The sequence below is a fragment of the Rissa tridactyla genome, chromosome 19 (genome assembly GCF_028500815.1).
Source record: "Rissa tridactyla isolate bRisTri1 chromosome 19, bRisTri1.patW.cur.20221130, whole genome shotgun sequence".
Lineage (NCBI taxonomy): Eukaryota > Metazoa > Chordata > Aves > Charadriiformes > Laridae > Rissa > Rissa tridactyla.
The window spans coordinates 2,004,365-2,027,657 of record NC_071484.1 but is presented as its reverse complement, the minus strand read 5'-3'; the positions used below and the strand labels follow the sequence as shown (position 1 = coordinate 2,027,657).

The 23,293-nt window shown below is 52.2% G+C and overlaps 5 protein-coding genes across 5 annotated transcripts; 3 read left to right on the top strand and 2 right to left on the bottom strand.

Moving 5' to 3' along the window:
* Window positions 1-1,531: 1,531 nt before the first annotated feature.
* LOC128919501 (feather keratin 1-like) lies at window positions 1,532-4,716 on the bottom strand. Its single transcript, XM_054224797.1, has 2 exons — window positions 4,594-4,716; window positions 1,532-1,813 (listed from the first exon to the last, which is right to left on the bottom strand). The coding sequence occupies exons 1-2, from the start codon at window positions 4,714-4,716 to the stop codon at window positions 1,532-1,534; spliced, it is 405 nt and encodes a 134-aa protein (XP_054080772.1).
* A 281-nt stretch (window positions 4,717-4,997) lies between these two features.
* On the top strand, window positions 4,998-5,312 carry LOC128919334 (feather keratin 1-like). Its single transcript, XM_054224603.1, has one exon. The coding sequence runs from the start codon at window positions 4,998-5,000 to the stop codon at window positions 5,310-5,312; it is 315 nt and encodes a 104-aa protein (XP_054080578.1).
* A 3,230-nt stretch (window positions 5,313-8,542) lies between these two features.
* LOC128919500 (feather keratin 1-like) lies at window positions 8,543-10,126 on the bottom strand. The gene is made up of 2 exons (XM_054224796.1): window positions 10,094-10,126; window positions 8,543-8,824 (listed from the first exon to the last, which is right to left on the bottom strand). Exons 1-2 carry the CDS (start codon window positions 10,124-10,126, stop codon window positions 8,543-8,545), a joined length of 315 nt encoding a protein of 104 aa, XP_054080771.1.
* A 1,915-nt stretch (window positions 10,127-12,041) lies between these two features.
* Window positions 12,042-14,348, top strand: LOC128919499 (feather keratin 1-like). The gene is made up of 3 exons (XM_054224795.1): window positions 12,042-12,116; window positions 13,541-13,693; window positions 14,004-14,348. The coding sequence occupies exons 1-3, from the start codon at window positions 12,042-12,044 to the stop codon at window positions 14,346-14,348; spliced, it is 573 nt and encodes a 190-aa protein (XP_054080770.1).
* Window positions 14,349-20,608: 6,260 nt separating this feature from the next.
* Window positions 20,609-20,923, top strand: LOC128919519 (feather keratin 1-like). The gene has a single exon (XM_054224816.1). The coding sequence runs from the start codon at window positions 20,609-20,611 to the stop codon at window positions 20,921-20,923; it is 315 nt and encodes a 104-aa protein (XP_054080791.1).
* Window positions 20,924-23,293: the final 2,370 nt, after the last annotated feature.

Below are 23,293 nucleotides of genomic sequence, written 5' to 3'. Positions count from 1 at the left end.
CGTATGGATGTGATCAAGAAGATAACAACTGTATCCCCACCAATCTGGCAGCAAGACAATGTAACCCACCACAAGAAAGATTTTTAACTGCCTCTGTGTGGACATTCCTTCTGCAAGCACTGTGGCAGCAGTGGTGAGGAGAGCGTTGGTCTGGGTGTGTGGGGGGCACATGGGAAACCTTTACCATTCCCAAAAGGAGGGGAGTGTGGGACACAGTGCAGTGGGCCCCCTTGGGGCACTGTCAGTTGCAGGGAAGGAAGGCATCCGTGACTCCACCAGAGCCCCTGTTTGTCAGGCACAGCTTTGTTGAGCCTGTGCTCACACGCTCTCTCTTGGCCTCAGTGCACTTGCTGTGGAAGAGGACCACGGCCACTGCTGATGTCAGTTGAGGAGCCCTGGAAGCCCTGGGAGGGCATTGGCCCCTCAGGCTCCTAGAAATAGTCAGCTGGGAAGAAGAAGAGAAAGGGGGCATTGGTAGCAATTCCTCTTGTCCTTGCTGCTGCTGTGCTGGGGGAGGAGGCTCAGGCATGAAACGACCCCCGAGGGGCAGAGAAGAATTGACAAAAGAGTGGTGACATGCCATATAACATCACAGTCAACAATCAAACTGTGAGTAGGGCCCTGATCAGCAGCCAGCTTGGTAGAACCCAGCCATGTATCCCCACGTATCCTTCAGCCACGGACAAGCAGCAGCTTAAAAGCAGGGCCAAAAAAGGTGCTTTTATGGTAACGCCATCAAAACAGGTGTGACACTCAGCACTGTTCCAGACACCAAGGACTGTCATCAGCATCTGGACTATATGATCAGGAGCATAGCCAAGAGATTGATGTCAAGTTTTGTCTGTAATGCAAGAAGGACCTTGAACAAATGGAGCAAATTCAGATCAGGGTGGCCAGAATAATGAGAGGACTGTAGCACTGGCTTGGGGAGGAGAGATGAAAACGTAACTTCATCCCAGGAAGACCCTATACAATCCTGTTACCAGTCACTGAATATTCATGCCCAACAATTCCATACCAGAACATGGTTGAGTGCCAGCTCTCTCCCTGGGCATCTTGTGAGAGCATTTGCAGGGAAAAGGATGACACAGAGGCATGGGCTGGGATGCAGATGAACTTTAATGAGTCAAAACAGGGAAACAAGGCCAATCTGAGTGGAGTCTTCAGTTCAGGGAGCAACCGGGGCAGACAGGAGTCGGTGCCCCATGGCTGTGGCGGAGATACCACCAGGTGTCGAACCGCCTGTCCCAGAGTGGGAGCAGGGCCAGCAGGTCCTGCCTAGGCTGGCTCTGTGGGGCTCACAGCCCAGGGCAGCACAAGAGAACAAGGACACAGGAAGGAAAGGAGAGAGTGGAAGAGGGGAAAGGCAGGCATGGGCCGTGCTTTCTGAGAGCCCAGACTGGCTCCGTCCTTTTGAAGGAATGTTAGCGTTCCTCAGCCCCTCCAAAAGCAACAGCACAATGCGCTGTCCCCAGTCTGGTACCATCTTGTGGGTCCTAGGGGGCCTTCTCCATGACCATTGCCAGCAGCTTTAGCAGGGGAGGCACCTTGTGCCGCAGGAGCGGCTGCCCAAGCCAGAGAGGCCGGAGAGGCCAAAGCCCCCGGAGGAGATGGGCACTCCCGCAGAGCTGAGGATGCTGCCAACGGCAGCGGAGGTGGAGGATCCCACGGCGGTGTTCTGCGGGAAGGAGCTGAGGATGGGTCCGGGCAGGGTCACCACCACGGGGGAGGGCTGGATGACGACGGTGGAGTCCTGGCACTGCCTGACACAGGGCTCATTGCAGCTGTTGGCCAGCGGGGTGGGGCCACAGGGCTGGCAGGGCTGGCATGGCAGGCACGGGCTGTAGCAGGACATGTCTTGGGGCTGGAGGTGCACCTGGGAGAGAGGGCAGAGAGAAGTAGAGCATTAGGGGTGTATAAGGAGCAGCCTGTCATTCCACCACGAGGGAGCCAAGCCAAGCCAAGCCAAGCTGGAGATGAGATATGGAGATGTTATAGGGAGAGCCATGTGCTTCTCTTTCCTTTCAGTCCAAAAGTTCCCCAGCAAGAGCAACCAAGCCCAGGGAGGTCCCCGCCTAGCTCATCTCTAAGTTCAGCCAAGACACGGCCTCTATCCATGCAACACTGTCTGCCCCCTTCACTCTTCCATGAGAAGCAGCCCCATGACCCAGCATAGGATAAAAGGGCCAGATACGAGCTGAGAAAACCTGAGGGGATACAGGAAGAGGAAAAGGAGGAGATAAGGTTTCAGACTCACCTTGTTCCAAAGGAGATGGAGGTGGAGAGCTGTGAATGAGAGAGTAAGGAGAAGGGCCCCCTTTTATACTGCTCCTGCACTGCCCCAGGTGCTCACTCACTGCATGCGGGCAGTAATTTTCCATCAGACTCACCCCCAAAGCAAAATATGCTACCTAATGGCACACGTTCTGTTTTGGTTTCCCTCAACGCTGCATTTCATTTCCTCATTTCTGACATGACCGTCAGGCCTCAGAGGTTCCTTTTAAGTGTTGAGATGAAAGGCCCAAGGATATCCAAGGCAGGAACACATAAGTATGGGCAAAAGATGGGCTCCAAGTTCTGGAGGGGTCTGTGCAGGCAGGGGCCATGGGTCTGGGGAAATCTGGAGAGCTTGTTTTCCACCCCCTTGGCAGGAAGTTGCACATAACCTCCCACCAGTGCAGTCCACTCCTGCCTCTGTCAGTTTGGTAAAGCCATCCTCTCTCATGGCAGTGTCATAGAGTCCCCAACCGATGCCCTCAGCAGGCTTGCCAAAGGACAACTTTGCCCTCACAAACGTGGTGATTCCTCAACATGCCCTGTGGAGTCAGGTCCCTCCTCACTGCCAGAGGCGTGTGTTGGGGCTTGGGACAGTGCCTTGTTCCTCCCACTCTCCTGAAACCAACATGCACTTTGGCCACACAGTTTGGACCCTGACGAGCAGGAGACACTTTTCCAAAACATGCTGTCTGTCTCGTGAGCAGCCTTCCAACCCAACCTATTCTATGATTCTATTATTCGATTAAATTCTTCCTCCCCCACTGTAGAACTTCGCATAAAGGGGTTAAACATGACTGGTCCCAGGCTGGACCCCTAACACACACTAGGAGTCAGTGGCCACCACATGGACCTTGTGACACTCATCACAACCCTTGGAGTCCAGCAGCCACCCCAGATTTCAATCCCCTGCACTGCCCTCTTCCCTAGCCTGTATTTTCTCTGCTGGTTTGTAATGATTGTCAGAGCAGACAACATCAAAAGCCTTGTTAAGATGAGATCAACAACATTTGCTGCACTGCCCTCACCCATTGGAGGCAGGCACGTCATCGAAGGAGGCCGTGAGGTTGGTCAAGCCTGCTTTCCCCTCCGTAAATCCATGCTGACCTCTCACAATCAATCACGTCCTCCTTTCCTCTTGGTAAAGGGCTTCCAGGATGATTTGCTCCATCACCTTTGCAGGGATTGAGATGAGGCTGACTGGCCCGTCGTACCCTGGCTCGTCCTTAATGCCCTTCCTTAAGGCACGAAGCCTTTCCTCCACTCCTCAGATGCATTCCCTGACTGCTGGGATGTTCAAAAAGAGCTGAGAGCGAGAGCGGCCTTGTAGCAACACCAACCAACTCCCTTGGGTGCATAGCGGCAGGTCACATACACTCATGTCGGCCCAATCTGTTTAAATGTTGCCACACCTGATCCTGCCCTACTGAGGATAAGAGTGTTGTTCTCCAGGCTTGCTGAGGAACCTGACCTCTCAATATCAAATCCTCCCAGACCAAGGCCAAGGCCAAGAACCTTTTGACTGTCTCCAACTTGCATTTAACCCCTGTCCTCCAGGAATCTTCCCCATTCAGCAGCGTGGCTGCCTTCGACCAAGCCTCGCTTTTGCTGCTGATGTGCCTCAAAGGTGATTTTCATGTTTACCTCCCCATGCTTTACCTGATTCAATGCCAGGTGGGCTTTGGCTTTCCTCACCCAAACTCAGCATACTCAGACAGCCTGGAAAATGTTGTCCCCAGAGCAAAAGGCAGCAAGAGGAAGACAGCTGTCTTGGCACAACCTGGCTGCACAGAGACACTACAGCTGGAGACTGCTGGAGCAAGCTGTGAGAGAGGGAGAAGCACATGGCATGTCCTTAAGGAAGAGGAGCCTTTGAGTGCTCTGCTGACATGTGTTGCATGGGGCAGAGCTGGGCCTCTTCCTGAAAAAGGAGTTGCTAACAGTCGCACTTCACTGCCCCAAGCCAACTTCCCCTGCCTGCACGGGACCCCTCCAGCACAGTCTTCTGCCTGTATGGATGTGTTCCTTCCCAGGAAAGACCAAACTACCAAAGCTGACACAGTCCTGCTCAGGGTATCCTTCTATGACTCATCCCGGTAATGAAAGGAGCCTGCAAGGCAGACACAGAATGTCAGAAATAAAGAAATTCAATGACAGAGTTGATGGAACCAAAACACAACCTCTGCCATTTGGTAGCCCACAGTGCTTTGGAGCTGAGTCTGTTGGAAAATTACTGCCCGTGTGCAGTGACTGTGGGCCTGGGGCAATGCAGGAGCTGTATAAAAGCAGGCCCTTCACTCTCTCATCCACTCCTTTTACCTCCGTCTCCTTCGGAATAAGGTGAGTCCACAGCCCGTTCCCCTCCTCCTTATATTTTTCCAGTGTATCTGTCTCGCATACCTGCTCTCTTATCATATGCTGGGTGTTGGAGTAGCTTCTCATGGGAGTGGGAAGGGGGTAGATGACGTGGCACAGAGAGAGGCTCGGGCTTGGATGAGATATATTGTGAGCTATGGGGTAGCCAGGGACCTCCCTGTGCTCGGTCACTCTTGGCAGGGCTCTTTTGACTCGGACAAAGTAGAAGAACGTGAGCCTCTCTAAAGACCTCCAGCTCTCATCTCCAACTCATGTCTTGCCTCCCTTGTGCTGAGATGACAGGGTGCTCACCCACCCCTCATGCTTTCTCCTGCCCTCTCTCCCAGGTGCACCTCCAGCCAAAAGACATGTCCTGCTACAGCCCGTGCCTGCCATGCCAGCCCTGCGGCCCGACCCCACTGGCCAACAGCTGCAATGAGCCCTGTGTCAGGCAGTGCCAGGACTCCACCGTCGTCATCCAGCCCTCCCCCGTGGTGGTGACCCTGCCCGGACCCATCCTCAGCTCCTTCCCACAGAACACCGCCGTGGGATCCTCCACCTCCGCTGCCGTTGGCAGCATCCTCAGCTCTGCGGGAGTGCCCATCTCCTCCGGGGGCTTTGGCCTCTCCGGCCTCTCTAGCTTGGGCAGCCGCCCCTGTGGCACAAGGTGCCTCCCATGCTAAAGCTGCTGGCGATGGCCCCGGAAAGGCCCCCTGGGACCCAGAACAAGGTACCGGACTGGGGACGAAGGTTTCAGAGGGGCTGAGTCAACACAGCCCCCCTTGCATTAGCACGGAGCCAGCCTGGGCTCTCGGAAAGCACGGCCCATGCCTGCCTTTCCCCTCTTCCACTCTCTGCTTTCCATCCCGTCTCCTTGTTCTCTTGTGCTGCCCTGGGCTGTGAGTCCCACAGAGCCAGCCTAGGCAGGACCCGCTGGCCGTCCTCCCTCTCTGGGACGGGCTGGACACCTGGTGAGGTCTTCACCGTAGCCATGGGGCACAGTCTCTTTTGTGCCCCTGCTGCTCCCTGCACTGGGAACTCCACACAGAGTGACCTCATTTCCCTCTTATGACTCAATAAAATTCTGCTGCATTCCAGACCATGCCTTTGTGTTGTCCTTTCCTGTGTACATGATCTCACAATATGCCCTGGAAGAGAGATGTTGTGCAGGGGTCTGTGACAAGCGGTGGGATATCACATCAGGGTTGAAGGGACGGGGTGCTAGGAAGGGCCTTCAACTTGTTGCCTCAAGGCATGCTGAGGCATGCTGGGGATGCTATATCACACCCGAAGTCTTATGGAGATGACCCATGGGCTCCTGATATAGTTGGAGTCAACAGGGAAACATGCATGAAACATCCCAAGGAGTGCTCCCCTAAGAAGGCGTCACAGCCAGCAGCCTGGCTGAAGTGCCTCTACACAAATGCACACATCATCGGCAGCAAACAGGAGGAGTTGGAAGCTACCGTGCTGCTGGAAATCTACGACAGAGTGGCCATTACTGAAACCTGGTGGCATGAATGCTATGACTGGATTGTGGCTATGGATGGCTACAAACTGTTCAGAAGGGACAGGTGAGGAAGGAGGGGCGGAGGTGTTGCCCTCTATGTTAAGGAATGGGTAGAGTGTGAAGAGATGTCCCTAAAGAATAGCCAAGAGGAAGTCACAAGCTTATGGTAGGAATTAGAGACTGAGGCAAGAAGGGGAACCTTGTGGTTGGTGTGTACTACAGGCCGCCTGATCAAGGGGAACCTACTGATGTAGCCTACTTCCTCCAGCTACAGGAGGCATCGCGCTCCAAGGCTCTCATCCTGCTAGGGGACTTCAACCACCCTGACATGTGCTGGAAAAGTAACACGGCAAGCTGTAGATGATCCAGCAGGTTCCTGGAGTGCCTTGACAATAACTTCCTAAGACAGGAAATAGACAGCCCTACCCGAGAGGATGCGATACTGGACCTCATAGTCACCAATGCGAGCGAGCTCATCGGGGATGTTGAGACTGGAGGCAGCCTGGGCTGCAATGACCATGCACTGGTGGAGTTCACAGTCCTGAGGGGTACGTGTCAGATGAGGAGCGTAGTGAGGACCCTGAATTTTAGGAAAGCAAACCTCCGGCTCTTCAAGGAGTCAGTCAATAGGACCCCCTGGGAAACGGTCCTCAGGGACAAGGGGGCAGAAAAGAGCTGGCAGATCTTCAAGGACACTTTCCATAGAGCACAAGAGCTCTCGATCCCCGGGTGTAAGAAATCAAGTAGGAAAGGGAGGAGACCGGTATGGCTGAGCTGGGACCTGTTGGTCAAACTAAAAGGCAAGAAGGAACTGCACAGAGAGTTTAAGCAGCATCAGGTGTCCTGGGAAGAGTACAGGGATGCTGCCCGGTTATGTAGGAATGAGGTCAGGAAAGGCAAGGTGCAGCTGTTGCAGCCCATAAAGCCAATAGTACCCTGGGATGCATCGAAAGAAGTATGGCCAGCAGGTTGAGGGAGGTGATTCTCTGTTTCCAGTCTTCTCTCGTTAGACCCCATCAGGAGTATTACAGCCACTCTGGACTCCCCAATACAAAAAACTCATAGACCTGTTAGAGCACATCCAGGGAAGGGCTACAAAAAGGGTCAGAGGGCTGTAACTGCTCTCCTATGAAGAAAAGCTTCAGAGGAGAAGGGGGCTGGCGTTGTTCAGCTTAGAGAAGAGAAGGCTCTGGGGAGACCTTGTTGCTGCCTTTCAATATATAAAGGGGACTTACAAGGAAGTAGAGAGACTTTTTATCAAGTCCTGTAGAGATAGGGCAACAAGCGGCAGTTTTAAATTGAAATAGGGTAGATGTAGATTGGACACAAATTTATTATGACGTAGGCAGCAAAACACTGGAAAATGTTGCCCAGAGAATGATGGGATGCCGCATCATTGAAGTGTTCAAGGTCAGGATCAACAGAACTTTGAATAACATGATTCAGTGACAGATGTCCCTGCCCATGGCAGGAGGGTTGAACTACATGATTTTTAAAGGTCTCTTCCAATCCAAACCATTCTCTGGTTCTATACTATGGTTCTATGCAAAGGCAGCCCTCTGCACTGTGTCCCTCCCTCTGAGAATGCTGTGGTTAGGATAGGTTCTCCTGGCATCTCCTGGGAAGCTAGTGCCTGTGTCTTCTCAGTACCAGATTCCCTCCTGACAACTTGCATCACAATGTTGAGCTTTCTGAGGAAAAAGAAAAGGTGTGCACAACAAAGTGGATGGCAGTCACTGATCTAGATAGAGTGATTCTATCCTGACACAAGAAGGCAGACAAATTTAGAAACTACAGGATCACCTGATACATGACTAAGGAAACGCAATGCAAGCCTGCGTTGACAATCACTGCACAACTATCCCCAACAACACCCTCCCAAAACGACCCCTAAGGCACGTATGTCTCCCTGGGCATCTTGGGAGAGCACCTGCTGGGAAAGGATGACACAAAGGCGTGGGCTTGGATGCAGCAGAACTTTAATGAGTCAATAGAAGAATATGAGGCCAACCTAATTGGAGGCCCCAGTGCGGGGAGAACCAGGGGCATTTAAGAGTTTGTGCCCCATGGCCGTGGTGGAGATCCCACCAGGTGTCCACCTGCCTGTCCCAGAGAGGGAGCAGGGCCAGCAGGTCCTGCCTAGGCTGGCTCTGTGGGGCCCACAGCCCAGGGCAGCACAAGAGAACAAGGAGATGGGAGGCAAAGGAGAGAGTGGAAGAGGGGAAAGGCAGGCATGGGCCGTGCTTTCCGAGAGCCCAGGCTGGCCCCGTCCTAATGCAAGGGGTGTTGGGGTTGCTCAGCCCTTCTGAAAGGAAGAGCACAATGCTCCGTCTCCAGTCTGATACCCCAGCCCGGTACCAGTCTGGGTCCCTAGGGACCTTCCCAGGGCCATCGGCAGCAGCTTTAGCAGGGGAGGCACCTTGTGCCGCAGGAGCGGCTGCCCAAGCCAGAGAGGCCAGAGAGGCCAAAGCCCCCGGAGGAGATGGGCACTCCCGCAGAGCTGAGGATGCTGCCAACGGCAGCGGAGGTGGAGGATCCCACAGCGGTGCTCTGTGGGAAGGAGCTGAGGATGGGTCCGGGCAGGGTCACCACCACGGGGGAGGGCTGGATGACGACGGTGGAGTCCTGGCACTGCCTGACACAGGGCTCATTGCAGCTGTTGGCCAGCGGGGTCGGACCGCAGGGCTGGCAGGGCTGGCATGGCAGGCACGGGCTGTAGCAGGACATGTCTTGGATCTGGAGGTGCAGCTGGAATAGACTGAAGGCAGAAGAAGAGTCTGAGGGGTGGGTAAAGAGCAGACTGTGACGCCACCACAAGGGAGGCAAGACATGAGCTACAGACGAGAACTTGAGGCTGTGTAGGGAGGCACACCGCTTCTTCTTCCCTATGGCCCACAAGTGCCCTGCCACCAGTGACCAAGCCCAGAGAAGTCTCCATATACCACACAGGTCAGAAGACACCTCCTGAGTGTGAGGTCCCAAAAGCCAGCCTCTCTCCATGACACAACTCCATCCCTTCCCTCTCCCATGACAAGCAGCCCCATAAGCAGTCTAGGACAAAGGAGCAGGTACGTGCTGAGAAATCCCGGAGGAGGATGAAGACGAGGAGGAGAAAGAGTAGAAAGGGCATCAGACTCACCTCTATCCCAAGGAGAAATACGCAAGATGAGTGGATGACAGACTGAGAAGGGCCCGCTTTTATATTGCTCCTGCACTGCCTAAGGCCCACTGTCACTGTACGCACGCAGTAATTTTAAAACCGACTCATCTCCAAAGCAAAATATGCTACCTAATGGCACAGGTTGGTTTTTGGTTTCCCTCAACGCTTCCATTACATTTCCTCATTTCTGGCATGCCTGGTCTGCCATGCAGGCTCCTTTCATGTTCTGAGATGAGAGGCCTGATGATCTCCAGGTCCCGGTCATGTCAATTCAGGCTCAAGATGCCTCCTAAGGGCTGGTGGGGTCCACCTGGCATTGAATCAGACAAAGTACGTGGAGGGAAACAAGGTCTTCTTCCAGGTAGGTCAGAGTGAGACTTGGCCAAAGGCAGCCCCGGCACTGAATGGGGTAGATTCAGTGGGGACAGGGATAGCATGCAAAGCAAAGGTACTCCAAAGGGCCTTGGCCTTGGTCTTTACTGGCAGGATTTGCTGATGAAAGATCAGGCTCCTGACATTCCTCAGAAAGTCTGGAGCAGGAAAGACATAGCTGCAGTGGAAGAGGATCGGGTGTGGGAACATTTAAACAGGTTGGATTGACATGAGTGCAAGCAACCTCATGCCATGCACCTGAGGGAACTGGTTGATGTCACTACACGGCCACTCTGAACTCCCTTTGAATGTCACAGCAGTCAGGGAATGCATCTGAGGAGTGGAAGAAGGGCCAATAGGCCTCCTGTCTTCAGGAAGGGTGTGAAGGGAGAGCCAGGGTACGACAGGCAGGTCAGCCTCACCTCAATCCCTGCAAAGGTGATGGAGCAAATCATCCTGGAAGACATTTTCCCACAGGAAAGAACAAAAAGGTGATTGTGAGGGGTCAGCATGCATTTACAGAGGGGAAAGCAGGCCTGACCAACCTCACAGCCTCCTTTGATGAAGTGCCTGCCTCCGGTGATTGCAGGAAGTGCAGCAAATGTTAATCGCATCTAAACAAGGCTTTTGATGCTGTCTGCTCTGACAATCATTACAAACCAGCAGAGAAAATACAGGCTAGGGAAGAGGGCAGTGCAGGGGACTGAAATCTGGGATGGCTGCTGGACTCCAAGGGTTGTGATGAGTGTCACAAGGTCCATGTGGTGGCCACTGGCTCCTGGTGTGTGTTAGGGGTCCAGTCTGGAGCCAGTAGTGTTTAACCCCTTTATGCGAAGTTCTACAGTGGGGGAGGAAGAATTTCCAAACAGCTTTGCAGCAGAGGATGTGGGCACAGTGGACAGCATGAGGAAGCCCTGCACCCATGCGAAAAGGGCACCCAACACCATCCTGGGCTGCATTAGGAAGGTAGTTTCTATCAGATCATGGAAGGTGATCCCTCTTCTCTGCTCAGCACTGCTGAGATGACAATTACCAAGAACTGTGTCCAGTTCATGACTCTACACTAGAAGAGAGGCACCGGCCCAAGCCCAGCATAGGGACACAGAGCCCATGAACTGACTGGAGCCCCTGAGGCAGGATAGGCTGCAAGAGGTAGGGCTGTTCACCCTGTAGCAGAGAAGGCCCAAGGGCAATGGGTAAAAGAGCTGATAGGAGGTAGTCAAGAACACAGAGCCAGACTGTGCTGAGTCCTATCCAGTGAAGAGAAAGGAGGTCCATATAGGTGCTTATTGAAATATGGGAAATTACATAGTGTGAAGGTGCTCAAGCAACGGCTGGTGTTGCCTGGACAAGTTGTGACTTCTCCATCCTTGTAGGTATTCAGAGCTTGACAGGACTTGACCCTGAACGGTTGGACTAGACGATCTCCAGAGGTCCCTTCCAACCTCAAGCATCCTGCAATTCTGTCACGGGCAAAAGGGAACATTGGAACCAAGGCAGCCTTGGTTGTTGCATCGGCAAAACACTGGAGTTCAAGACTTGATGGCAGGAAGGAAAGCGAGTAGCAGTGTAGAGCCCCTGGACTTCAGGCATGCTGATTTGGCCTAGTGAGGAAGCTGGTATGGAAGATGCCATGGAGGCAGCTGTGAACCAGAAAGGAGCTCAGAAAAGCTGGCAGCACCTTAGGCACCTCATGGTCCAAGAACAAGAAGGATGCAGACCAATACTCAGGACAACAAACAGACGGCTCAGCAGACAATCTTTGGCTAAGTAGAGTATTCAAGGCAGGTCACCAACATCAAAAGGCAGCATCCTGGAGTCGGAAGAAGCAATGAGCTGCAAAGGAGGAATTGGGTAATAATTCCTAGGCATGCTGGGATGCTGTTAGGTAAGCCAAACCTCACCCTGCCTTGACTGATGCAAGGGGCATCCAGAGAAACAGGAAACAAGCATCAGGAGCAACATCGACCTCTACAAGAGTAGCCGAAGACCAGCGGAGGAAATGTGTGCCAACTGCTGTCTAGGACAGAAGATTTCCTGAAAGCTGACAGACAGCGGGCTGGGGAAGTCAATGTCTTCTCTCTCTCAATATTCACCTACAAGGTCTCTCAGGCCACAGTGCACTCTGAAAGAGTTGAAGAAAGGAGGGGTAGCCTCCCGGTAATGGGTGGGCATCAAATCAATGAACGCCTGAGAAAGGTTGACCCATACAAGCCAGTTGATGTGCTCCATAACAGGAATGCATTTTAGGGAGACCTAGACCATCTGGAGGACAGGGCCACAGGAGTCTCATGGCAAGCACAAATGGACGTGCATCTGGCAGGGAAGAACCTCCTCTGGGTACATCTGCCCCCTGGGGCAGGGTCAGCGATGGAGGGAGACTTGGAGGGTGAAAGGGAATGGGTGCACAGGCCTCACCTACCTGGACAAAGAGACCGGGCCGTGGTGAGGACCTGTCCTGAATGCTCTGCAGAGGAAAAGAAAGGCTTGCAGAAAGCAGCTCCCCACCAGCCAGGGCTCACCATCCCTGGGTCCCAGGCGATACATCTTCTCCCGGCACTGGGGCTTCACCATGCCTCCTTTCCCATGCCCCAAGGGACTCGTCAGCTTGGAGCACAACCCAGCACCATGGCAGAGGCCAGGAAATTTCCCCCAACTCCACAGCAAGCAAGGCCTGACAGGACCCTGAAGTGCCACGTGCCTGAGGATGCCCAGGGAGGGGAGGGGATCAGAGTGGCCCTGTGTTCAAAAACAGCTCTCAGACTACATCAAAAAGGTGATGCACTTCCCTGCCCTGCAGGCATGAAGGCAGCTGGGACACGTCCCAGGAGGGCAAGGGAAAGCCTTCAGCAGGCAAGCTTCCTGGGACAGACTCTCCCTACCCATGGCGAGTCACACTCTAATTGTGAATTGGCCGTGTGTCAGCCTTTTGGTGTGACGACAAGCCAGGAGTGCGTGCTGCCTCCAGGCTTGTGTCACACACAGGCCTGTTTTTCCCTCCAGCCAGGGCAGCTCTGTTCCTGCCCCAGGTAAACCGTCACCAAGCACTGGGCTGTGCCCAGGCACACAGCTCCAGGCAGCCCCAACTGCCATCGGCCTCAGCCTGACCTTCCTGACAGCACTCCCACAGCTCGAGGGGCTTGCAGGACGGTCAGCATGTATTGGAAAAGTGGCCAGGCCTTTGTGTGGCACACAGGTCAAAGTCCAAAGCGTACAGCCAAAGTGCATGGTGGTGTGAGGAGAGCGGGTGCCGTCCCAAGCCCAAAACACCCCTCTGATCGTGAGAGGTGACTCTACAGAGATTGTTGAGTAATCAGGGCTTTTAGGAGTGCTGCTTTTCTCTTCCACAAGCCTGGTGAAAGCATTGTTTGGGGACCCCCAGGAACTGCCAGAAGAGCAGGTGGCTTTACCAAAGAAATCAATGTCTCCAGGAAGGTGGAGCTTTCATTAGGCAAAGGCATCAGAAATCAGAGGCGCAGCCCACCTGCCTACAGAGGCAACGACCAGTGACTGCTGGAGCGAGAAGAAAGGCAGGCAGAGAGGGAGAAGGATGTGACATGTCCCCAGTCGCAGGAGCCTTTGGGCACCCAGGGGAGGACTGCATTGGTGGGAGGACATGTGCACCTTCCTGCATAAAGGGTTGAAAACAACCTCACCCGATTTCCCCAGGCTCACGTCTCCTATCTGCGCAGACACTGCCAGCACTTGGGGGCACATCTTCTGCCTGTGCTGACATGATCCCGCCCTGGAAATCCTTGGGCCTCTTGTCCCGATACTTCACAAGAGCCTCCGTAGCCTAATGGTCATGTCAGAAATGAGGAAATGAAATGGCAGTGTTGACAGAAGCCAAAACAGAACTGTGCCATTAGGTAGCATATTTTCCTTTGGAGGTGAGTCTGTTGGAAAATTACAGCCTACATGCAGTGACTGAGCACCTGGGGCGGTGCAGGAGCAGTATAAAAGCAGGCCCTTCTCCCCACTCTCTCATCCACCACTCTCACCTCTATCTAGTTGGGATTAAGGTGAGTTTGGAGCCCTTTCTTTTCTTCCTCGTCCTCCTCCTCCTATTTTGGAATTTCTCTGCCCATATCTGCCTCTCTGTCGTATGCTGGGTCTTGAGGCTGCTTGCCATGTGAGAGGGAAGGGAGCAGGTGTGCCATGGAGAGAGTCCAGGGCCTTTGCTGAGGTGTCTCCTGAGCTATGGGCTAGGTGTGGACCTCCTTGGGCATGGTTGCTGTTGGAAGGCCTAGGTATAGGGTTTCGTTTTTGTGGGGTGACAGGCTGCTCTTCAGCCACCCTTCTGTCATAGTTTGCGTCTGCCCTCTCTCCCAGGTGCACCTCCAGCCCCAAGACATGTCCTGCTACAGCCCGTGCCTGCCATGCCAGCCCTGCCAGCCCTGTGGCCCGACCCCGCTGGCCAACAGCTGCAATGAGCCCTGTGTCAGGCAGTGCCAGGACTCCACCGTCGTCATCCAGCCCTCCCCCGTGGTGGTGACCCTGCCCGGACCCATCCTCAGCTCCTTCCCACAGAACACCGCCGTTGGAAACTCCACCTCCGCTGCCGTTGGCAGCGTCCTCAGCTCTGCGGGAGTGCCCATCTCCTCCGGGGGCTTTGGCCTCTCCGGCCTCTCTGGCTTGGGCAGCCGCCCCTGCGGCACAAGGTGCCCCCCCTGCTAAAGCTGCTGGCGATGGCCCTGGGAAGGTCCCCAGGGACCCAGACTGGTACCAGGCTGGGGTATCAGACTGGAGACGGAGCATTGTGCTCTTCCTTTCAGAAGGGCTGAGCAACCCCAACACCCCTTGCATTAGGACGGGGCCAGCCTGGGCTCTCAGAAAGCCCAGCCCATGCCTGCCTTTCCCCTCTTCCACTCTTTCCTTTGCCTCCCGTCTCCTTGTTCTCTTGTGCTGCCCTGGGCTGTGAGCCCCACAGAGCCAGCCTAGGCAGGACCTGCTGGCCCTGCCCCCTCTCTGGGACAGGCAGATCGACACCTTGTGGGGCCTCGGACACAGCCCCTTGTGCTTTCTATACTTGGGCCTCCACTCGGATTGACCTCATCTCCTTCTTCTAACCCAATAAACTTCCGCTGCATCCCAGTCCACGCCTTTGTGTCGTCCTTTTCTCTGCAGCACTCTCCCAAGATTCACAGGCAGAGGGATGCTGCTAAGGGGTGGTCTGGGGAGGGAGTTATAGGAGAAAGTTGTTCAGTGACTCTTAACATAGGATTGCTTTGACTGTCCTGGGTCGTGCATTTTGTGACACTCTGCTTTCTAATCTTCGCTACCAATCTGGGGCTGGATCAAATCGTAGAATCATAGAATGTGTTGCGTTGGAAGGGTTCTTTGAAGGTCGTGTTGTCCAACCCCCCTGCAGGGAGTGGGGACATCTTCAACTAGATGAGGTTGCTCAGAGCATCCTCAAGCCTGGCCTTGAATGCCTCCAGGGATGGGGCCTCCACCACTGCTCTGGGCATCCTGGGCCACTGTCTCACCACGGTCACTGTAAAGAACTTCTTCCTTTCCTTGCCTTCTGCCCAGTCCATGATCACTTCCAGAATTCCTGGGTGACAGGGGTTTCACATTCGAGCTCGCTGTGTGATCAGTGCAATCCTCTTACTCCATGTAGCATCAGTTGCATGATGTGTGGTGGGGACCCTTTCTTTGAAGATCTAGCCCAGCACCGGCAGTCGAGGTGATAAGAGTAGCTGTGCTTCCACACCAACCACTTCCAAAAGCCGCTCGAACCCCTTCATATGCTGCCAATATCTCTTTTTCTCTTGGAGTGTAGTGGGCTTTGGATCCTCTGTATCCCTGACTCCAAAACCCCAGGGGTCGACCTCGGGTCTCCCCTCATGCTTTCTGCCAGAGGCTCCAGGTAGGGCCATTCACCCCGGCTGAGGTGTAGAGCACATTGTTAACATCTTGTCCTGCCTGGACTGGCTCCAGGGCTACTGCATGGACTATTTCCTGTTTGATTTGTTCAAAAGCTTGTCGTTGCTCAGGACCCCATTTAAAATCATTCTTCTTCTGGGTTACTTGATACAGAGGGCTTACAGTTAGACTGTAATCTGGGATATGCATTCTCCAAAAACCCACGATGCCTAAGAAAGCTTGTGTTTGTTTTTAACTAGTTGGTGGAGACATAGCTGCTATTTTGTTGATCACATCCATTGACATCTGACGGCATCCACCTTGCCATTTTAATCCTAAAAACTGGATCTCCTGCACTGGCCCCTTGACCTTACTTTGTTTTATGCCAAAACCAGCTTTCAGAAGGATTTGGACTAATTTATTCCCTTTCTCAAAAACTTCTGCTGTGTTTCCCCATATGATGATGACATCAATGTATTGCAGATGTTTCCTTTTTATCAGCCTTCTTTTCTTCTTCAAGGGTATCTTCATTAGCAAGGCATTTATCTTTTATACCAAATGTCTAGTTTCACAGGGCCTTGTGACCTTTTTACAGCTCTTTGTTCTTACATAGTGAGAGATTGTACCTTCTAAAATATATTTTACCTTTTTAAAAGTACATTCCACCTTCTTAAAGTACACCAAGACCACAACTGCTGTCCAGTTTGTGGCACCCCCATAGGCCAAGAAAGGCATGGTCATACTGGCATATGAAAGCCCATAAAGCAACAACTGGAACTCCCTGAGGCAGGAGGGGCTGTGAGAGTTGGGGCTGTTCACCCTGTAGGAGAGAAGGTCCCGGGGTACACCTCATAGCAATGGGTAAAAGAGCTGATGGGAGGGAGTGAAGAACATAGAGCCAGACTGTCCTGAGTCGTATCCAGTGAAGGAACAAGAGGTAATAGGCACATATTGAAATACGGGATATTCCATGAAACATAAGAAAATACTTTGCTAGTGTAGGGTGCTCAAGCACTGCTTGGGGTGACTTGGACAGGTTGTGGCTTCTCAGTCCTTGTAGGTATTTGGAGCCTGACAGGACTTGGCCCTGAGCATCCTTCAAAGGCTGAGCATACTTTGAGCAGGGACAGTTGGACCAGGCAATCTCCAGAGGTCCCTTCCAACGTCAAGGATCCTGTGATTCTGTGATGGGCAAAAGACGGGTGCTGCACAGCTGTCCCTAAGAAGGAAGAACTGGTTGGGAACATAGGATTCAGGGCAGCCTTGCTTGAAAGACATGTGTAACAGAGAGCTGAAGACCGGAAGACAGGAAGGAAACCAAGAAGCAGAGTCCATAGACTTCGGGCATGCCAACTTCAGGCTACTCAGGCAGCTGGTACGTAGGATGACATGGATGCAGCTGTGAAGCACAGAAGAGCTCAGAAAAGCAGGCAGCTCCTTAGGCACCTTATGGTCTTGCTATTGAGTCCAGGCTAATACTCAGGACAACGAGGAGATGTCTCAGCAAACTGGCTTTGGCTCAGCGGGGTATGGAATGTGGAGCACCAAAGTCAAAAGGCAGCATCCTGGAGGTGGAAGAAGGGATGAGCTGTAAAGGAGGAACGTGGAAATATTCCTAGGCATGTTGGGCCTTCTGATGGAGGACAATGTGGACCCACTGCTCACTGGGGCAGCTGGTTTTTTGAAGAGTAGACAGAGAACAGGTTGTAGGGGTGTGGTGGTGCAACAGCCCCTCCCCCCTCCCCCCCCCCCCTCCCCCCCCCCGGCTTTAGGCCTTTCTGTACTTGGTGTGACTTCCTTCCCCACCTGGGCCACATAATAACACAATTGATCAGAACAATACATAATGGTCTAACATGAAAGAAAGAAAGAAAGTGTGGAGAGCAATGGACTAGAACACTACAGCAACCCCTTAGTGTACCTGGCTCACTTGGCTCCTACCACTTGAAAATAATAACTATAATTGATCACTCCTGACAAATATGGATCATAACCACAAAGCCGGGGTATACCAGGACCCCAAGTCCTAACAAGCCCTGGGCTTGCATAACTGGTGGAAAGTATCAAAATATTCCATTTTCCAAGCTGGGCTGGAGCAGAAAAGTATGTGATGGAAGTCAATTATCTTGGATCCTGTAAGAAGAGATTCTAGTAAAGATGCTTTGAGCTCTTCTGGATCCTGGCCAGTAGCTCCCCTGCATTCAGATACCTCTCAGGCTGATACTTCGAGGGCATGGGTGAGAGAAAACCCTTCTCAAGCCTCAACCCATTGAGGAACACTGATGCATCATGAATATTTACTCTAAATCTGAGAAAGGGAAATTTTAACTACAAGCTAGTCTTTCTCCCATCCACCTCTCCACCTACGTATTGTGAGATACACATTAGCTTTATGGATGTGGATGCTCTTCTGTCCATCTGTGCATGTGTAGGACCTAAAAGCTGTACCTTTTGGCTCGCTAGAGCTGCCCACTATTAAGAAATTCCCAATCCTAAGTAATTGGACAAGTCTGTGTGTGTGTGTGTGTGCGCGCGGGCTTATATGCTTTGCTTAGAGATATATATATACGTATTAGTCTGTGCTTTGTGTTTTTACTCATATGTATGTGTACTGACTTGGGATACTTTATAGTAAGTTAATGTGAATCTTGCAATCTTCGAATCTGTGATTAAGTCGCTGTTCAATTATTTTGTTCACTCACTTTGTAAACCTCTAAAACAGTTAATGATTAAGTGCTGCTAAAATTCAACCTCTCAATCTACCTTACATCATTAATAAATTTTGCATTGCTGCTAAAACATAACTGTGTTAAATATTTCCATCCGTGACAGGGGGTCAATGCCTTCTCTCTCACAGCCTTCACCTACAAAGTCCCCCAGGCTACTGTTCCCTTTGAAAGAGTTGAAGGAAGGAGGGGAGCTCTTCCAGCACCGATGGGCATGAAATCAAGGACTGCCTGAGAAAAATCAATCCGTATAAGCCAGCTGATATGCTCCAGAGTAGGAATGCTGTTCATGGAGCCATAGACCTGCTGTAAGACTGGGTCACAGGGGCCTCATGGCATTAAGAAGGACAAACGTCCAGTCCTGCAGCCAGAAAGGAAGAACCTCCTCTGGGTAGATCTGCCCCCAGGTACAGAGTCAGCCTTGGGGAGAGATTTGGATGCTTCAAGGGAACGGACACCCAAGCCTCATATTCCTGGCCAAAGAGACTGGGCTGTGTTGGGGGGCTCCCCTGAATGCTCCATGGAGGGAAAGAAAGGGTTGCAGAAAACCTCTTCCCCACTGGCTGGGACTCACCCTGTGTCCAGGCACTATGCCTTTTCCTGGCCTTATGGCTTCTCCATGCCTCCTTTCCTGTGCCCCAAAGGCCTCCTCAGCTTGGAGTACAAACCAGCACCACTGGGGAGGCCAGGAAACTTCCCCCATCTCCCCAGTTGGTGAGGCCTGGAAAGACCCCATGGTGTCACATCCTTGAAGTTGCTCAGGGAAGGGACATGCTTGGAAGGGCCCTGGGTACAAAAACAGCTCTCAGACTACATCAAAAAGGTGATGCGCTTCCCTGCCCTGCAGGCATGAAGGCAGCTGGGACATGTCTCAGGAGGGCAAGGGAAAGCCTTTAGCAGGCAAGCTTCCTGGGACAGACTCTCCCTACCCATGGCGAGTCACACTCTAATTGTGGATTGGCCATGTGTCAGTCTTTTGGTGTGACGACAAGCCAGGAGTGTGTGCTGTTTGCAAGTCCTTGTCCCATGCAGGGCTGCGTTCCCCTGTGGCCTGGGCAGCTGTATTCCTGCCCAGGGAAAATGAGCTCTGAGCACTGGGCTGTACCCAAGTACACAGCTCCAGAACTGGCCATTGTGTGTCGTGCAGGTCAGGCTCCAAAGCGTGTGGCCAAAGTGCATGGTGGTGTAAGGAGATTGGGATGAACCAGGTGCTTTCCCAAGTCCCAACACACGGCTCTAGTAGTGAGGAGGGACCTGACTCCACAGGGCTTGTTGAGGAATCACAAGGTTTGGGAGGGTAACATTCTCCTTCCACAAGCCTGCTGAGGGCGTTGGTTGGGAATCTGCAGAGACTGACAAGTGTAACAAAGTATGACTTTGGCAAAGAAACCAGCCAATGTCTCCAGCAGAAGCAAAGGCATTTGAAACCACATTGCAGCCCACCTGCCAATAGAGGCAATGTTCAATGACTGCTGGAAGGGGAAGGGAGGCAGGCAGGGAGGGACAAATATGCTGCATGTCCTCAGTCACAGGAGTCTATGGGAACCCAGGAGAGGACTGCATTAGTGGGAAGACATTTGTACCTTCCTTCACACGGGGTTGTAAAGAACCTCACTATATTTCCCCAGACCCACGTCTCCATCTGTGCAGACACCTCCATCACTCGGGGGCACATCTTCTGCCTGTGCTGGCATGGTCTTACTCAGAAAATCTTTGGGCCTTTCATCCTGATACTTCAAAAGAGCCTCTGAGTCCTAATGGTCATGTCAGAAATAAGGAAATGAAACAGCAGCGTTGACGGAAACCAAAACACAACCTGTGTCATTAGGTAGCATATTTTGCTTTGGAGGTGAGTCTGTTGTAAAATTACTGCGTGCGTACAGTGACTGTGGGCCTGGGGCGGTGCAAAAGCAGTATAAAAGCAGGTCCTTCTCCTCACTCTCTCATCCGCTTGTCTTGCCTCCAGCTCCTTGAGAACAAGGTGAGTCTGAAAGTCATTCTTGTCTTCCTTAGCAGCCTCCTCCTCTCTTTTTCCTCCTCCTGTTTTGGGATTTCTCATCCCATTCCTGCCTCTTTATCTTATGCTGGCTCTTGCAGCTGTTTGCCATGGTAGAGGGAAGGGAGCAGAAGGTGTGGCACGGAGAGAGGCTGGGGGTTTGCTGAGATGTGTCCTGAGCTATGGGCTAGCTGGGGACATCTCTTGATTTGATTGCACTTTACAGGGCTCTTTTGGGCTGAAGAAAAGTCTCTTTCCTAATTGTGGGGTGATAGGCTGGTCTTCAATGACCGTCATGCTTTGTTTTCCCCTGCCCTTTTTCCCAGGTTCATCTCCACTTTTTAGACATGTCCTGCTACAGCCCGTGCCTGCCATGCCAGCCCTGTGGTCCCACCCCGCTGGCCAACAGCTGCAATGAGCCCTGTGTCAGGCAGTGCCAGGACTCCACCGTCGTCATCCAGCCCTCCCCCGTGGTGGTGACCCTGCCCGGACCCATCCTCAGCTCCTTCCCGCAGAACACCGCCGTGGGATCCTCCACCTCCGCTGCCGTTGGCAGCATCCTCAGCTCTGCGGGAGTGCCCATCTCCTCCGGGGGCTTTGGCCTCTCTGGCCTCTCTGGCTTGGGCAGCCGCTCCTGCGGCACAAGGTGCCTCCCCTGCTAAAGCTGCTGGCAGTGGCCCCAGGGACCCACATGATTGCAGCAGTCTATGAACAGGGTATCAGATTGTTGCTTTCAGAGCAATCCCAGCACCTCTTGCAAAAGTATGCGGCCAGCCTGGGCTTTTCCCTCTTGTTTCCTTGCTCTCTTGTGCTCCCCTGGCCTTGTGAGCCCCACAAAAACAGACTAGGGAGGATTTTCTGGCCCTGCTCCCTCCCTGGCGAGGCAGATGGACAGCTGTCTGGATCTCTGCCTTGGCCTTGTGGCATAGACTCCTTTCTTTCTCTGGTGCTCTGTGCACTGGAGCCTCCACTTGATGGTCCTTGTTTCCCTGTTTTGACTCATTAAAGTTCTGATGCATCCCAGCCCATGCCTCTGTGTCATCCTTTCCCCTGCAGATGCTCTCCCAAGATGCCCAGGGAGACAGGTGTTATTCAGAGGTGGTTATCGGGACGGGCTTCTTGGGGATGAATTTGCAGTGATTGTCGACATAGGCTTGCATTGAGTATGCTTATCTGTGTGATCTTCAGGTTTCTTTTTTGGATTGAATAGAATTACCCACTGTAGATCAGTGACTACCATCTACTTTGTTGTGCACACCTTTTCCTCAGAAAGCTTATTATTGTGATGCAAGCAGTTAGGAGGGAATGTGGTACTGAGAAGACACAGGCACTAGCTTCCCAGAAAATGCCAGGAGAATCCATCCCAATCATAGCATTCTGAAAGGGAGGGACACAATGCAGAGGGCTGCCTTAGCGTAGAACCATAGTATAGAATCATAGAACAGTTTGGATTGGAAGCGACCTTTAAAAATCATCTAGTTCAACCCCCCTGCCTGTATGTTACTGAAAGTTCTATCAAATCTTATTTTGAACACTCCCAGTGATGGGCTTCCTTGTTTCAGGTGACAAAATGTTAATTTTCCTTCTAGTGATTGCCATGAAATAAATGTCAACAATGCATATTGTTTTAATTGTTGCTAAGCAATGTTTATACATTTCAAGGACTCTTTTCAGCTTCCTGTGGAAGCTGAGAAAGAGTCTAGACAGAACAATGGAATAGCCAATGGAATATTCTGTACCATACATGTCATGCTCAGTATCCAAAAGGGGGTTGGTCAGGCGGCAGGAATCCATGATCACTGCTCACGATGGTGCCAATTCAGCTGATGGTGAAGGTGACTTGTGTCGTTATTATTATTAGTAGTATTGTTATTTTCCTCTTCTGTTATTGTTTCTATTAAACTGTCCTTATCTCCACCCATGAGGTTTTTTTCCTTTCCCCTTGCCCTCCTTTCCTCCTGATTCTCTTTGCCCTTCTGGGGAAGGGGGACAACTATGCTAGCAGCTGTGTGGTCCTAGCTGCCATCTGAGGTTAAGCCACAACAGTCCTTTTTGGCACCCAATGTGAGGCTCAATGTGTTGAGATAATGAAAAACCTGATCAGAGCACATTAGAAGAAAATTGTAATAAGCATTCCTCCCCAGATGCAGCACCCTACATTTGGCCTTGTTGAATTTCATAAGATTTCTCTCCGCCCAACTCTCCAGCCTGTCCAGGTCTCGCTGTATGGTGCCACAGCCTTCTCGTCTGTCAGCCACCCCTCCCAGTTTTGTATCATCAGCAAAATTGCTGAGGATACACTCTGTGCCCTCATCCAGGTTGTTGATGAATATGTTGAACAAGATTGGACCCAGTATGGACCATGGGGCACACCGTTAGTTACACGCCTCCAACTAGACTCTGTGCCCCTAATCATGTCCCTCTGAGCTTTGTCTTTCAACCAGTTTTTGATCTACCCCCCCTGTCCATTCATCTAACCCACACTTCCTAAGCATCCATGAGGATGCTGTGGGAGACGGTGTCGAAAGCGTTGCTGAAGTCAAGGTAGACAAGACCCACTGCCCTCCTCTCATCTATCTATCCAGTCATGCCACTGTAGGCGGCTATCAGATTAGTCAGATGTGATCTTCCCCTTGGTGAATTCACGTTGACTACTTCTGATAGCTTTCTTTTCCTCCACATGCTTTGAGATGATGCCCAGAATGAGCTGCTCCATCACCTTTCCAGGGATGGAGATAAGGCTGACTGGCCTGTAGTTTCCTGGGCCTTCCTTGTTGCCCTTTTTGTGACTGGATTGACATTGGCTTTCCTCCAGTTCTCAGGCACTCCACCTGTTCTCCTGTTTTTTATATACATATATATATATACACATACATACAAAACGGTATCAAGCTCCTAGGGAGATGTCACTGGCAGGCACTGGGAAACTTCCAGACTGGACTCAGTGACAGATGGGAACTGGATTCCAGATCTAGCTTCACGAATGCACAGAGTGAGATCAAATGCAGATGAACTGACAGGGTCCTCCTTGG